At 42.6% G+C, this 17,415-nt stretch overlaps 1 protein-coding gene across 1 annotated transcript in view; it reads right to left on the reverse strand.

The window, feature by feature from the left end:
* Positions 1 to 294: 294 nt before the first annotated feature.
* The window catches only part of LOC122540277 (uncharacterized), a 50,299-nt gene continuing 33,178 nt past the window's right edge, over positions 295 to 17,415 (reverse strand). The window contains exons 6-7 of the mRNA XM_087975811.1: positions 7,434 to 7,574; positions 295 to 1,860 (exon numbers count right to left, since the gene is read on the reverse strand). Coding sequence (XP_087831937.1) covers positions 1,850 to 1,860; positions 7,434 to 7,574 — 152 coding nt within the window. The 3' untranslated portion in view covers positions 295 to 1,849. The remainder of the gene's footprint in view (positions 1,861 to 7,433; positions 7,575 to 17,415) is intronic.

Here is a 17,415-nt window from a genome sequence, read left to right on the forward strand (position 1 = left end):
TGGGACTGAAACACATTCAGACAGACCTGGCAAATGTTTTGAATGGTTCCACAATTTGCTCCCTTAGCTCTTTCAGCAATCTAGGCTGCAGGCTATCTGGGCCTGACAACTTTTCTGAAGAAGGGCTTATGCCCGAAACGTCGATTCTCCTGTTCCTTGGATGCTGCCTGACCTGCTGCGCTTTTCCAGCAACACATTTTCAGCTCTGACAACTTTTCTACCTAGTGTTACCAACCTTCCCTCTGTTCTGGCTTGAGCCACTTACAATGCTAGAACGTCAGATCACCCTAAGCAATTTCTGCTTACACTTGCCCAATTTTGATTTGATACAATTTATTATTGTCACAAGTACCTAAGTCCAGTGAAAAGTTTTGTTGTGTGTAGTACAGGCAGATCACACCATACAAAGTGCCTGATAGTAATAGAACAGAGCAAGGATTACAATGTTACGGTTATAGAGCAGGTGCATAAAGAGCAACATCAACATTACATTTAAAATTTGAAGTCCATTCAGAAGTCTAACACCAGCAGGGATGAAGCTGTTCTTGAATCTGTTGGTACGTGTTTAAGCTTTTGTGTCATCTGTCCAACTGAAGAGTTTGGAAAAAATCATAACTGGTGTGGGAGTGGTCTTTATGTTGGTGCCTTCCTGAGACAGTGAGAAGTATAGATGGAGTCAATGGATTTAAGGTTAGCTAGTGTGATGGACTGGGCTGTGTTCATAACTCTCTGTAGTTTCTTACAGTTCCAGGCAGAGCAGCTGCCATATGAAGCTGTGATGCATGCCGAGAGAATGCTTTCTAGGGTGGATCTAAGAGTCTTTAAGGATTTGCTGAATGTCCTTAGCCTCCTGAGGAAGTAGACGCAGTGCTGTGCTTTCTTAATTATAACATCAATATTGGTGGACCAGGACAGATTGTTGACGATCATTGCTCCCAGAAACTTGACGCTCTCAGTCATCTCCACCTCAACATCATTGACGTAGACAGGAGTGTTCCCTCCACCTTGCTTTCTGAAGTCAATGACCAGCACTTTCATTTTGCTGATGTTGAGGGACAGCTCATTATCTTTCCACCATGACACTAAGTACTCTACCTTTTCCTGTATTCTGTCTTGTTTTTGTTTGAGATCCAGTCTACGACAGTGGTGTCGTCAGCGAACTTCTAGATAGTTAGGATGAAACTTGGCTATACAGTCAGGAGTGTATAGGGAGTATAGTAAGGAGCCGAGTAAGCAGCTTTGCAGGGCGCCAGTATTGAGGAATATTGTGGAAGAAGTGGTGCCTATTCTTACTGATTGCAGTCTGTGGGTCAAGAAATTGAGGATCCAGATGCAGAGGGCAGAGCAGAAACCTCGGTCTTGGAGTTTGGAGATTAGTTTGGTTGGAATTATGGTGTTGAAGGTGAAACTGTAGTCAGTGAATAGGAGCCTAATGTAGGTATCCTTGTTATGGGATGTTCCAAGGTGATGGAATCTGCCATGGACCTGTTGTGACAGGAGGTGAGTTGCAAGGGATCAAGGCAGGCTGGGAGGCTAGAATTGATGTGAAACATGACTAACCTCTTGAAGCACTTCATAATTGAGATCAGAACCATTGGACAGTAGTCATTGAAACACACTCTAAGTTTTCTTTGGCACCAGGATGATGGTGGTCTTTTGAAGCAGGTGGGGACATCGGATCATAGTAAGGAAAGATTAAATATGTCAGTGAATACTCCCACTAGCTGGTATGCGTAGGATCTGAGTGCACAGCTAGGGACTCCATTTGGGCCAGTCATTTTCCGTGGGCTTCACTCTCAAAAATGCTGATTAGACATCTGCGTCAGCTGTCTGGGCAGGTGACATCATTTCACTGACATTCTGTTCAAAGCAAGCATAAAATGCATTGAGCTCATGAGGGAGGGAGCAATTTTGTTCAGTAAACTCCATGCAATTACATTCATCCAACTTAATCCTGTCCTTATCTCTTCTTTGCCCTTAGAAGGTGATTATTTCTCAGTTCACTGTCAACACTCAAGCCTTCCCTCAATTCCTTTTCTCCATGCACCATTTTCAATTTTATGCCTCCTCTGCTACTTCCAAAACTAGGCTTATTAGCCAACCCACACCCCCAATCTCAGTTTTAAAGTCACCCTCCACAACACTTGTGATTTGCGCAGCTAGATACAGTTCCTTTTCTGTTCAGGTAAAGCCCATCTCTTCCAAATAGCTTTCTCATTTCCCAATGATCCATAATGTTGCAAAATTCTAAGCCCCTTCCTGCCAAACATGTTACCTCCCTGATCCGTCTTTGCCTAAATGGTGGAGCTTGAGGCACAGGTAGTATTTCTGAAATTATTGCCCTGGAGATCCTGCATTTTAATCTCCTCTCCAACTCCTGAAACTGATCCTGCAAGACCTCTAAGCTATCCTATGTTGTTGCTTCCCACATGAACTACTATCACTCTAGTACCACTAGTCCTAATGAGAGTGTGAATAACTACTACCACTCACTGTTCACCCTCCCTTTTCAGAAGTTTATCTAATCTTTCCATATGTCCTATAACCTTGCACCTGGGAGGCAACAAACCATATGGGACCCACGATCTCGACTGCAAACTAGATTATCTATCCCTTGAAATATTCCTTACTAATCTGCCTACTATCCTCTGTCTCTTTTTCCAGAGTAGCCTCAGCTACTATAGTTCTGTGTTTTCCGTCAAGTTATCCACCCTGACTCAGTCGTGTTGCTTACTGAATAGGCATCTAAAATTTCAAACCTGTTAGACAGCTCCAATAAGTTCTGGATTTCTGGGAGCTGCTGTCTCCTTTCCTTTCAATAAATGGTCACCCACACTCTTGTTATCTCTGAACTCCTTGCCTGCCTGTCGTGATGTAGAGTGACCACTCTCTGTTACAACTGTCCCAGAAACTTCTTTTTATACGGTGTGGAGTGAGGAGATCCACTGCTCCAAATCACCCACATGTTGTTCAAAGAGTAAAAAGGAAGTAGGAGTATACTAAAGCGGGAAATCAGGAGGGCAAAAAGGGGACATGAGATAGCATTGGCAAATAGAATTAAGGGGAATCTAAAGGGTTTTTACAAATATATTAAGGACTAAAGGGGACCTAGGGAGAGAATACGGCCTCTCAAAGATCAGTAAGATGGCCTTTGTGTGGAGCCACAGAAAATGGGAGAGATACTAAATGAATATTTTGCATCAGTATTTACTGTGGAAAAGGATATGGAAGATATAGACTGTAAGGAAATAGATGGTGATATCTTGCAAAATGTCCAGATTACAGAGGAGGAAGTGCTCGATGTCTTGAAATGATTAAAGGTGGATAAATCCCCAGGACCTGATCAGGTGTACCCAAGAACTCTGTAGGAAGCTGGAGAAGTGATTGCTGAGCCTCTTGCTGAGATATTTGTATCATCGATAGTCACAGATGAGGTGCCGGAAGACTGGAGGTTGGCAAACGTGGTGCCACTGTTTAAGAAGGGTGGTAAAGACAAGTCAGGGAACTATAGACCGGTGAGCCTGACCTCTGTGGTGGGCAAGTTGTCGGAGGGAATCCTGAGGGACAGGATATACATGTATTTGGAAAGGCAAGGACTGATTAGGGATAGTCAACATGGCTTTGTGTGTGGGAAATCATGTCTCACAAACTTGATTGAGTTTTTTGAAGAAGTAACGAAGAAGATTGATGAGGGCAGAGCAGTCGATGTGATCTATATGGACTTCAGGAGTTCGACAAGGTTTCCCCATGGGAGACTGATTAGCAATTTTAGATCTCATGGAATAAAGGGAGAACTAGCCACTTGGATACAGAACTGGCTCAAAGGTAGAAGGTGATGGAGGTTGTTTTTCAAACTGGAGGCCTATAACCAGTGGAGTGCCACAAGGATCTGTGCTGGGCCCTCTATGTTTTGTCATTTACATAGATGATTTGGATGCGAGCATAAGAGGTACAGTTAGTAAGTTTGCAGATGACACCAAAATTGGAGGTGTAGTGGATAGCGAAGAGGGTTACCTCAGATTACAACAGGATCTCGACCAGATGGGCCAATGGGCTGAGAAGTGGCAGATGGAGTTTAATTCAGATAAATGCGAGGTGCTGCATTTTGGGAAAGCAAATCTTAGCAGGACTTAAACACTTAATGGTAAGGTTCTAGGGAGTGTTGCTGAACAAAGAGACCTTGGAGTGCAGGTTCATAGCTCCTCGAAAGTGGAGTCTCAGGTAGATAGGATAGTGAAGAAGGTGTTTGGTATGCTTTCCTTTATTGGTCAGAGATTGAGTACAGGAGTTGGGAGGTCAGGTTGCAGCTGTACAGGACACTGGTTAGGCCACTGTTGGAATATTGCGTGCAATTCTGGTCTCCTTCCTATCGGAAAGATGTTGTGAAATTTGAAAGGGTTCAGAAAAGATTTACAAGGATGTTGTCAGGGTTGGAGGATTCGAGCTACAGGGAGAGGCTGAATAGGCTGGGGCTGTTTTTCCTGGAGCGTCAGAGGCTGAGGGGCAACCTTATAGTGGTTTACAAAATTATGAGGGGTATGGATAGGATAAATAAACAAAGTCTTTTTCCTGGATTTGGTGAGTCCAGAGCTAGAGGGCATAGGTTTAGGGTGAGAGGGGAAAGATATAGAAGAGGCCTAATGGGGCAACGTTTTCATGCAGAGGGTGGTGCGTGTATGGAATGAGCTGTCAGAGGATGTGGTGGAGGCTGGTACAATTGCAACATTTAAGAGGCATTTAGATGGGTATATGAATAGGAAGGGTTTGGAGGGAAATGGGCCGGTTGCTGGCAGGTGGGACTAGACTGGATTGGGATATCTGATCGGCGTGGACAGGTTGGACCGAAAGGTCTGTTTCCATGTTGTACACCTCTATAACTCTATGACTGCTACCCTCTGGTACTTCATGCAGACGTGACTGCCCTTGTTGTTTTGCCGATCTAAAACCACCAACATTTTACATGCTACACCATTCTTTGCCACTAGGACTTTCACAATCCTTCTTAGTGGAGATGACAGAGCAAATTTCTCCCAGAATCCAACTCAGTTACTTTTCAGAGACCCACTCGGTTGCTCCCCTTCTATTTCTCAGTTTCTGTTTCACCACACTGTTTCCCCGTCTCTTGTTCCCCATCGTGATTGAGCCGACTTTTTCCAAAATATTTTCAGGTCCTCCTCAGTGGCCCACTTTGTTTCTCAGTCTCGGTATCTTCACCTGTGTTTCTCGACCCATTTCTTCCTGTCTCTCTTGCTTCTAGTTCTCATTACCCCTAACCTCAAACCCCTTATCCCATCGGATTCTAACCCCACCCAACCCTGAATCAAACCCAACTTCTAACACTAATCATAACTCTACTCTAACCCTACCACAGACCTCATCCTAACCCGTACCCTCTCTACCATTGAAGGTGAGACTAACCTTAACACCCAGCCCTAACCTTAGCCCTGACCCTAACAGAAACTTACCCCAACCAATCCTTAACCCGATAACAACTAACCCTAATCCTATCACAAGAACCATTAGCAATGAACAGATACTACTGAACAAACTTATAAAAATACAGAAGAAAAGGATTTGGATATATGATCATTTGGTTAGAACAATTATGATAACTTTATTTCATTACAAATGAGGCAACACTTAGAAAGTTACCCACAGTCTACCAGGCAATTTGTCAACAACATCTCATGTTAACAAGTTTCAAGAAGATTTGTAGCTCAGGTTGAGGTTCTGGATGTAGGTTTGCTTGCGGAGCTGGTAGGTTTGTTTTCAGACATATTGTCACCATACTAGGTAACATCATCAGTGAGCCTCTGGATGAAGCACTGGTGGCACAGCCTGCTTTCTATTTATGTGCTTAGGTTTCCTTGGGTTGGCGATGTAATTTCCTGTGGTGACAGATTCCTTGATGACATCATTTCCTGATTTCCCCCCATCCCCGAGAAAAGGAACAGGAAATAACATCACTACCGGACATGATATCAACACAGGAAATGACATCACCGACTCAAGGAAACCTAAACACACAAATAGAAAGTGGGCCATGCCGCCACTGCTTCATCTGGAAGCTCACTGATGATGTTACCTAGTATAGTGATGAAACATCTGAAAACAAACCTTCCAGCTCAGTGAGCAAACCTACATCCAACATCTCATGTTAATTTTAGGTAAAGAAGCCAGACGAGTGACTGAATTATCAACGGGGGGAGCATTTTGCAGTCAGCAGCCATAACTCCATTAGATTCAAGATTGTTAACAAAAAGAAGGAAGGGCCTGAAATCGAAGTTCTGAACTAGGAGAGAGCCAATTTTAATAAGATCAGGCATGCTTTGACCAGAATGGACTGGGAGAAGATACTTTTAATTAATCTGTGTTAGTGGGAGCATTCAAGAAGGAAATACCAAGAGTATAGGGCCACCATGTTACAATAAAGCATGGAATCAACAAATCCAGTGAATCCTGAATATAAAAGGATAAAGAGGATGAGATAAAGAGAAAAAGGAAGGCTTATGACACATATGGAAGGCTCAAAACAATAGATGCCATAGAGGAGTACTGAATGTCTTAGAATCCCTTCAGTGTGCAAACAGGCCATTTGGCCTAACAGGTCCACACCAAACCTCCCACCCAGACTCATCTCCATGCCCTATTCCTGTAATCCTGCATTTCCCATGGTTAATACACTTCACCTACCCATCCCTGGACACTATGGGTAATTTAACATGGCCAATCCACCTAAGTAGTGCATCTTTGGACTGTTGGAGGAAACAGGAGCACCCAAGGAAACTCACGCAGACATGGGGAGAATGTGCAAACTGCACACAGTCATGCACAGAATGTGCAAGGGGAAACCTAAAAAGGAACTTTGGAGAGCATAGATAAGGTTGGTCGTCAATGCTGCTATATCTGAGCCCCAGGGCATTGCTGCTAAAGGTTCTCAAGGCAGCTTAGGCACAGTCAACTTCAGTTGCCTCATCCATCAACAGATGATTAATTAGATAGTGTTCAGTTTCATCAGCAACTCCTCAGATACTGAAGCAGTCTATCTCCACATGCAGCATAACCTAGTCACCATTCAGGCTTAGATTAATAAATGGCATTTATCATTTTTCCCACGTAAGTACCAGATAATGATCATTTACGACATTACAGTCTAATCACCTCCATTGACACAGGAATACTTTTGCTGCTTCTCCTATTAACAACAACCTGGGATGACCATTAATCAGAAACTTAATTGATGCAACAAAAGCAGAACAGAGCATGGATATGCTACAAGTAAGTGATTAAAAATCTAATTAAAAGCATCAGCAAGCATACTTACACAATCTCATTCTTACACCCATGCACAAAATATTTGTTGGTGATGCTTTAATTTATTGTAACGAAGAAAGAAAAAAAATGTTACATTTGAAGTTCTGATTTAATTATACCTGCAAAGGCAGAAATAAGACTTTCCACATCATCTTGTATATGCAGTTGCAGTATTTCCTTCAGCAAGGATTGACGATGGCTCTCCTGAGCAATGCCCATTTGTTTCAACTTTGCAGCAGTGAGTCTCAACAAAGCACGTCCTGTTGATAATGGTTTAGATGGTTTTACTTATTTATAAATGACATCTTAGAGAGTGTTACATAGGAAACTAAACCTGATTACAACTCATTCATTACCCTGCAAGCATTTTGATAGAATTTGTATTAATTAATGACAGAAGTTTCATTAATTCCATCGAAAATCAATATAATAAACTTGTTTTTAAAAACAAGCTGCAAACTTTGTTCAACATTTTTCTTAGAAACATGTCATGTAAAAACAATTATATTTGCTAATTATTGGCTAAAAATGTTAATATTAGCTTAATCAGGATTCTAGGCATTTTACAAATATGCTGTTGCAAAAAAAATTAACATGTTGGCAATGAGTTGCGTATAAACAAATAAAGTGCAAACCTCAGGCAAAAAAATATGCAATTTGTATTCTGAACCAATTCAAATTATGGTGATACAATTTGAACTCAGCAGTAATGAACATTAGGCTTTTCCAGTACAAAGATCATTCAGTTCCAGACTAAATCTGAAAAGCAAGTTAAATTCTGTTGAATTATCAAGATGACTCATTGTTCAGAAACAGGATTAATAATTGATTAGTGTCAATCCTAGTTGCAATTCAAACAGGAAAACATATGACATTAAATTATTTATCTTCCACATGACTTTCATCTGAGTGAAGTTGAATCACCCACATTCACCAGAATATGTCATCCAGGGTTTTAAATCATAATTGCCCTTTGACTTTCACTTGCAGTAGCCTTGCATGAATGATCTAAATGATCATCTTGTGCAGTTTAACAGTTCTAAATTTATTCAGCTCTTTTCAAACCTGTTAGTGCCTACACAAAGAAGGAATTATACACACATTAATAAATATATTTCCTGTGATACTCTTCACACGAAATGAGATGATTTGAAAGGGCAGAAAGGTAATACAAAATCTATCATTCTTGTCAGGCCCAGAAGTGTCCCTTTCAGAACATGACAACATGGAAACTTTGACTACTCTGATTTCATCTGAAGTTTAGCCATGTGGAGTGGATATCAGTCATGGTTAAAGTAAATACCTGGCCCCTTAGTCTACTATTGCCAACAATAAACCAAAATAGTAGTTGCAGGAGATGGCAGCAGCAGCAACATAAACCAGGAGGTGGTGCCAGGTGCTTCAGCATGGTGGGCACAGCATCAAGTTTGAGTCCATTTCAGGACCATGCAGCTTCAGCAGATTCATGTCAGCAACAACACCATGGAGTCATGTTTGCGCCAAAGAATGGCGACATGGTTCCAGTGGCAGCAGTGTGGTTCCAGGTCAGGGCTGGGCTCAGGTATCTGATAGCATAGGTGGTGCCATTCCAGCTGCGGTCGCGTTCTCCCCATGTCCGCGCGAGTTTCCTCAGGGTGCTCTTGCTTCCTCCCACAGTCCCAAAATTGGCCATGCTAAATTGTGCATAGTATCCAGAGATGCACAGGCTAAGTGGATTAGCCATGGAAAATGTAGGGTTACATGGATAGGGCAGGGGAGTGAATCTGGGTAGGATGCTCTTCAGAGGGTAGGAGTGAACTTGATGGGCTGAATGGCCTGCTTCCACACTGTAGGGATTTCATGGTTTTGGGCACCTGAGTATTTGTAGACTGAGGGATCAACTTTGTGGCTTTGTTTTTGTGGCAACAAGGAGTCATGGCAGGGGTGGGCACTTGCTTTTCTATTGGCTGTTACATTTGTTTCTGTTTTTTTATGTAAATATTTTTATTGAGAAGAAAAAGGTTTTTGGGATTTTTTACAAAATTACTACAAAATAGTGTAACCACTTTACAATATAATAACAGCATCAATATAAATTAAGAAAACTAACTACTAATCTACTCTACAAACTACGAAAACACAAAATAAGATACAAGAAAGAAGACTGTATATATAAAAACTAGTATAGTACATAACTAACATAAAAAAAAGAGAAAAAAGGTAAATAAATAAATAAGCATTCTAAATAAAATTATATCAAGTCATAACAAGACCTGTATTTATACGGGATTCTTCCTCCCAAAGGCCCCCGAAACAACAAACATCATCCTCACGGATAAAGAGAGACCCTAAATAGTATGCATTGGCATAGTTCAAAAAGGGCCGTCATGTTCTATAAAATAATTCCGTTTTTTGGTACACCATATTTGTAAGGAAGTCCAGGGGAATATGTTCCATAACTATCCTATGCCAATTCAAAAATCCTGGGGGACTTTCCGTTACCCAACTTGCCAACATGTTTTTCCTTGAACAAAAGGAGAGGACAGTAACAGTTTCTTCCCATATGCACCTGGAGACAGAAGATTAGGAAAGCCTAAAAAGAGGGACACTGGGTCCAACCCAATCTCCATTCCAAAAATCTTTACCAAGGCATTCGCTACACCGTCCCAGTATCTACGAATCTTATGGCATATCCACAAACAATAAGTGAGAGTACCAACTTCTACTTTACATTTAGGGTACATTGGGGACGCCTCTGCCTTAAACTTTGCAAGCTGCTCTGGTGCTATATGAGCCCTATGAAGTGTCTTCAATTGAATAGCCTGGGTTCTATTACAGATAGAGATCTTGCTGGCATTTTCCCAGATATCCTCCCTCATCTTTAAGGAGATTTCCATCCCTAACTCTTGAATCTAGGTTTTATATAACCCTTCTGTGTCCTTCAATACCTTATTACCTAGCAAGTGGTATAGAGTGCTGACGGAGGGTGTACCCATTGGCCGAAGCACTCTCCTTTCCATATCTGATTTGTAAGGATTAGTCATCAATGTGGTCTCTTTTTGTACAAAGTCTCGCACTTGAAAATATCGAAAAAGGTCCTTGCGAGGCAACCCGAACTTCTGACGCAGCTGTTTGAAAGACATCATGGTCTCCCCATCGCACAGATCTCCCAAACAGGAGATGTCTCTGGACTCCCAAATTTTAAATCCAACATCTGTCAAGTCTGGCTGAAATCCCAACATTCCTACTATAGGAGTAAAAGAGGAGGATTTTTGTAAATTACCCTCACCCTGTTGTATCATCCTCCAAGCTTTGATTGTGTTTAGTACAATCGGGTTTTTACAATAATCCGTGATATTTCTCATCTCATCCATAAATAATAGATTGATGAGGGGGCATTTTGCTTGGGAAGCCTCGATATCCAGCCAAATTGATTGTGGATCACAAGAGACCCCATCAGTCACATATGATATGGTACTTCTTAAAATCCAGAAAATCTAGACCTCCCCTTACTTATGGGAGCTGCAACTTATCTAATTTAATAAGGGGCTGTGTACGATTCCAAATAAAGGAGCTGAGACAACTATAAAGCTTACGCAGCGCCTGTCTCGGCAACATCAGGGGAAGCATTTTCATGGGGTATAATAGGCTAGGGAGAATATTCATCTTGATCAAAGCTATTCTTCCCAGCCAGGATATGGGGAGATCTTTCCAACATTGGAGGTCCTGCCTTATTTACTCTAATAAATGCATATAATTAGCTTTATATAGCTGACCAAATACCAGGGTAATTAAAATACCTAAATAGAGAAAACCTCCCAGTGACCACAGAAAGGGGAAGCGGGATCAATCTGCAAAATTGGATTTGCTGGTAAGACCCCCTAGTGGCATGGCCTCTGACTTCGTAAAGTTAATTTTGTACCCTGAAAACATACCAAATAAATTAACCACTTGAATTAAGCAGGGCACAGATATCGATGGATCATTTAAGAAAAGAAGGACGTCATCTGCATAAAGAGTGATGTTATGCTTACCCGATCCTACCTCTGGGGCTGTTGTATTGGGGTCAGTTTGGATAGCTTCCGCCAGCAGTTCGATCACTAGTGTAAATAGTAGTGGTGAGAGAGGGCATCCTTGACGACAACCTCTGCCAACACTAAAGCTATCCGATCTTATGCCGTTAGTAATCACCACTGCTCTAGGGTGGTTATATAATACTGCGACCTACTTGATAAAGACCTCTCCAATGCCAAACCGCTCCATAGTATATGAAAAAATGGCCATTCCACCCGGTCAAATGCTTTCTCTGCATCTCGGGAGATGACTAAACCCGGTATCGCTCTTTGCTGGCAGACTTGTACCATGTATAATACTCTTCTGATATTATAGTAGATCTGCGATCCTTAATAAACCCCGTCTGATCCTCTTTTATAATAAATGGTAAACCCTCTCCAATCTTAATGCCAGCATTTTTGAGAGGATTTTAAAGTCCACATTCAATAAGAATATAGGTCTGTACGAAGTACAGTCATCTGGGGCTTTTTCTTTCTTAAGAATGAGAGAGATATTTGCTTCTCTTAGAGAGGGTGGAAGACTACCCTGACTATATGAATAGTTATACATATCTATAAGTGGTCTGGCCAATTCATCTATAAACTCTTTTTAGAACTCAACCTGAAATCTGTCTGGCCTGGGCGCTTTACCACTCTGGAGTTGCCTCACCGCCTCCTGCACCTCCTGAGTTGTCGGGGGGTCGTTCAAAAGAGACACCTGCTCCGAGGTTAAGCTTGAAAGGACCATACTCCATCTTCCTTGCTGTATCCTCACAGCCCTCTGACTGATACAGCTCAAAACAGAACTTTCTAAAAGCTGCATTGATCATTTTAGGATCACAAGTCAAAGTACCAGCACCTTCTCTAATAGATGTAATGAATTGGGGAGCCTTTGTCTTTCTGGCAAGATACGATAGATACCTGCCTGGCTTATCGCCTTGCTCAAATAATCTCTGCTTTGCACCTAGTATCTCCCTCTTTGCTGTTTAAGTGCGGTATTCAAAGTCGCCCTGAGGACTGTAATCCACTGTAACTTAGTAATGGATGGCCTATCTACATACGTTGACTCAGCTGCCTTCAGGTGAGCCTCAAGCAGATGCTGTTGTTCTCCCTTTTGTCTTTTCTGGGTCGCAGAATGTGAGATAATCAAGCCGCGCACATATGCCTGAGCAGTCTCCCACATCACCGATGGGTTACTGGTTGTACTCGAATTGATACCCCAGAAAGTTTTAAATTCCTGCGAGTAGTTTTTTATGAACTTACTATCCTTCAATAGAAAAGGGTCCATATGCTAATGTCGGGAACGCATCTTGTTGCCATTAGTCTTGACCTTCATATACAGAGGAACCTTGATTATCTGAATACCAATTATCTGAAAATTGGATTATCCGAAGGAGATTTCGAGGTCCCAATAGAAACATTACATCAAAGACATGTTTAAACAGGCACTGTCTCCAAATGACTGACCTCCCATACTCTCTCTTTCCCCACACTTTAACCTGGAGTTCTATCGGGGGGTGTACCCAAAACCCTCATTGCCCAGATAATCTGACTAACATTGTCCTTTACAGGGCGGAGGTGGAACCTGCAAAAAAGTTGCAGTAAAAATTTGTGCGCGCGCGTGTGTACGTGCGTATGTGTGCGCTCACGTGCACACACACGTGCTATTTAGAAACTTACCCCACAAAGGCAGCAACAGCAGTCTTATTGTTGGTGTCCAGTCCGGCTGCCCCAGACAGGGGGCGGGGGCAGTGCTGGTCAGGAACGCGGTGGGGGGGGGGGGGGGGGGGGGAGCCGCAGGAGGTGGTGTTGAACGGTGTGGGGGGCAGGCGGGGAGGGCGGAACTGGACAGGGTTGGGGTGGGTAGGGGGAGGTATTGGATGGTTGGGGTGTGGGGGGGGGGGGGTGGGGCGGTGTTGGGGGGGTGGGGATGTGTTGGACGGGGACGGGGGCTCACACGCTGTGTGCTTCTGCAGTCTCCTGAACGGGGAGTCTAGAGCAAAGGCATTTGATCAATTAACCGAATAACTGATTATCCGAACGAAATAGTGCCCACCCACCTCATTCGGATAATCGAGGTTCCCTGAGCACTGCTGCATGGTCAAGACAATATCAAATTCAGAAAGGTTGAAAGGACAAAAAAAAATCGATTCTGGTATGGCACTTGTGCGGGTTAGAATAAAAAGTAAAATCTCTACCCTCAGGGTGAAAACACCTTCACACATCTACCAGTCCCAACTCCCTCTTCAGATCAACCAACTGCCTAGATCTCAGAGCTATGCCCACAAAGCTCCCAGGTATCCTGTCCACCTCGGGATCGATTATACAATTAAAATCTCCCCCTATAATTATGTGACGCACCCCAAGGGCCATCAACTTGGAGAGCACATCTGTTACGAATTTAAAAAGATGTGCTGGGGGGGGGCAATACACATTCAAAATTCCGTACTCCTCTCCATACATTAGGGCTTTAAGCATTATAAACTGTCCGGACTTGTCTTTGATCTGGCTTAACATTTGGAATGGAAGATTCTTCTGGATAAGAACGGCCACTCCCTTACTTTTCGAATGAAAAGATGAAAAGAACACCTGACCAAATCCTCCTGCTGCAGCTTCAAATGTTCCTTATCAAGTCGGTGTGTTTCCTGTAAAAGGCCTAAATCAACCTTCTCTTTTTTAAGACTTGATAGTATCTTTTTCCTTTTAATTGACGAGTGACTCACTTTGACATTCCAGGTGCACCGTTTAATGAATGACTAGCCATGATAGTTCAAGAAAGTCCAAGACCCCCCCCCCCCCAGTAGGAAGAATCCCACCCAAAGAGCATTGAGTAGAGACCATAAACAATCCACATAAATTTAAAAATACAACTTGTGAAACAACTAAATCAAGAATTACAAGAACTACTCCTAAGAAATAATAACATAAGACATAATTAAAAGGAGACTTTCCCCCTTGACCACAGGGGGCACTCCTATCATCCAATAATCCCACCATAACACCTCCCAGCAAGAGCTGTGCCCTCAGCCCAGACTTCGCAATGTAAGATAAACAAATACTAATGTCTTATAATGCAAGAATTAGAAGTGGGCAACCAACCTGCCCCTCCATATTATTATCTCAGCATTCTTAACAAAGCAACATGCAATAAAATATATAAAATTATAATCCCAGCAAATATTAAAGGAAAACTCAAAAAAACCCAAAAACCAGATAAACCAAGCAAGTTATAAATAAGAGTTAAGAGAAAGAAACCCCCCAAGGAAGGATGAAAAAGAGAGAGGGGGAAGGAGGAGGAGGAAATAAAGAGGTAAAATAAAATAATTGCCCATGTAGTTCAAATCCTTCAGTCTATTTGAGAGCATCCAAAAATTCTTTTGCTTTTTCTGGCGATCCGAAGTTATACACAGACTCTCCGTGACTGAAGCGCAGCGTTGCCGGGTATCTCATGGAGTACTGAATATTTAAATCCCTCAGATGCTTCTTTACCGCGTCAAACACCTTCCTCTTGCATACCACAACTGGAGAGAAGTCCTGGAACAGCATTATTTTGGATCCCTTGTATACCATGGCTTCAGGATCCTTCCCCAAAGCTCTGGAGGCCTCCAGCAGCATTTGCTTGTCCCTGTAATGCTGAAATCATACTAGAACCGGGCAGGAGCGCCGATACGACCTGGGCTTGCACACAGCAACCCAGTGGGCCCACTCAACACGCACCCAACCCAGCCTAACTCAGACTCCAGCTTCAGCAGTTGTGGGAACCGTTGCTCCAAAAAGTCATCAAGCTGGCCTTCCTCCTTCCCATTCGGGAAGGCCCAGCAACCGAATATTCTTGACGACCTCAATTTTCGAGGTCATCAATCTGCCCTTCCAAGGCCAGGACTTGACATTCTAGAGCCCAGACTTGACCCACGGAAGAGTCAGCAGTGGTCTCGGAGGCTCATTGCTCCACACCCTCCAACACGCTGCCCGAGTTTCTCGACTCCCACCTGGACCGGGTCTCCTCAATCGAAGCATCAATCTTCTCTCGGAGCTTGACAAACTGCAAGATCAGGCTTGCCTCTGCAGGTAGGGCCCTCGGGGCGACCGCAGACACATCTGTTGCTGCGGGGGTGGGGGGTCCCGCCTGTTGCAAACTTCGTGATCCTTTATCTTCAGTAATTTTAGAATGTACCAAACTGCTAAAATTTGGTGCAAAATGATTATAGCAGTTAGGAAAAAGCTATTTTTAATAATTTAAAAAGTGAGGGGAGGGTAAGTCCCCATTTTGTCCTGGGTCCTGGGCAGAGCTCAGCATTTTCAGACCTACTGGGTTACCACCATCGCGAATCCCCCCCTCTGCTTCTGTTTTAATCTTGTCTTTTGTAAACTAACATGGTGCCAGTGAATCAAGACTTTGTACACTTTTCACTGTACTTGAATATGCGTGACGATAAAATCTAAAGTGAAGTCTAAACTTGTCAACCGCAATACGTGGTCCATTATCTAACCCAAAACCATTCCCAATCAAACAAAAGCCTGTGTACTTCGGTAAAAGACAGAGTTGCAATTGAGACAAGAGGAATTGGCTGTCAGTGATGACCAATCACAACAGCATTCAGGATTTGTGCAAAGTTTAATCTTAGAAATTCACATTAGTTCAAATGCAACCTGTAGGACTAAATTTGTATTTTGCTAATGGGAAAGTACTTGGAATATTGTGTACAGTTCTGGTCACCACATTTTAGGAAGGATGTGGAAGCATTCGAAAGGGTGCAGAGGAGATTTACTAGGATGTTGCTTGGTATGGTGGGAAAGTCTTTTAAGGAAAGGCTGAGAGACTTGAGGCTGTTTTCATTTGAGAGAAGAAGGTTAAGAGGTGACTAAAGAGAAACATACAAGATGATCAGAGGATTAGATAGGGTGGACACAGAGATTTTTTCCTTGGATGGTGATGGCTAGCAAAAGGGGACATAGATTTAAATTGAGGGGCAATAGATAGGGTCAGAGATAGGTTCTTTACTCAGAGAATAGTAAGGGTGTGGAACGCCCTGCCTGCCACAGTAGTGGACTCACCAACTCGAAAGGCATTTAATTGGTCATTGAATAAACATATAGATGATAATGGAATAGTGTAGGTTAGATGGGCTTCTGATTGGTTTCATTGGTCAATGCAACATGTAATGCGTTGTAATGTTCTATGTATCATCAACTGCTGTTTGGAAGCAGTATTAAAAAAATCTGTGCTGCATCTGCATGCTGTCCTCAACCACCAGACTTTGTATTTTGCCTAGTTGTCAACACTAGGTTTAGAGATGATGGCAGCTACACAGTGTAACAAAACTGTGATGACAGTGGATAGATTTCTCGGCCTGGGAAAATATAAATCAATCAACTTCAACTGGTGTACCACCTCTTCATCCTATTACCATGTTAAAAATGACAACACCAGGTTATAGTCCAATGGGTTTAATTGGAAGTACCAGCTTTCAGGTTGCTGCTTCTTAACTACCTGAAGGAGCAGCGCTCTGAAAGCTAGTGCTTCCAAATAAACCTGTTGGATTATAACATTGTGTTGTGTGATTTTTTTAAACTTTGTCCACCCCAGTTTAACACCAGCTCCTCCACATCATCCTATTACCAGATTTACTTCATTATGTACTTATTGCTTTTTAAAAGTCATTGTTGTTCCCCATTCCTCATGGTTCAGGCACTCCTGAAGAAACTCCCACTACCATGTATATTTTCAATAAAGCTGAAAAATGTGTTGCTGGAAAAGCGCAGCAGGTCAGGCAGCATCCAAGGAACAGGAAAATCGACGTTTCGGGCATAAGCCCTTCTTCAGGAATGCTTCAGGAATATTTTCAATAAAACCAAACTGAGTATGTGTCATGACATAGTGATTTTTAAATTACTTCATGACTCAAGCATGAACTAGCATGTTCAAGTATTGCACAAATGATGCTAGCAAGAGATATAGAACATAGAAGAATACAGCGCAGTACAGGCCCTTTGGCCCTCGATGTTGCGCCGATCCAAGCCCACCTAACCTACACTAGCCCACTATCCTTCATATGCCTATCCAATGCCC

The sequence above is a fragment of the Chiloscyllium plagiosum genome, unplaced genomic scaffold (assembly GCF_037043375.1).
Source record: "Chiloscyllium plagiosum isolate Xiang-an unplaced genomic scaffold, Cpla_swu_hap1 HiC_scaffold_3, whole genome shotgun sequence".
NCBI classification, from domain to species: domain Eukaryota; kingdom Metazoa; phylum Chordata; class Chondrichthyes; order Orectolobiformes; family Hemiscylliidae; genus Chiloscyllium; species Chiloscyllium plagiosum.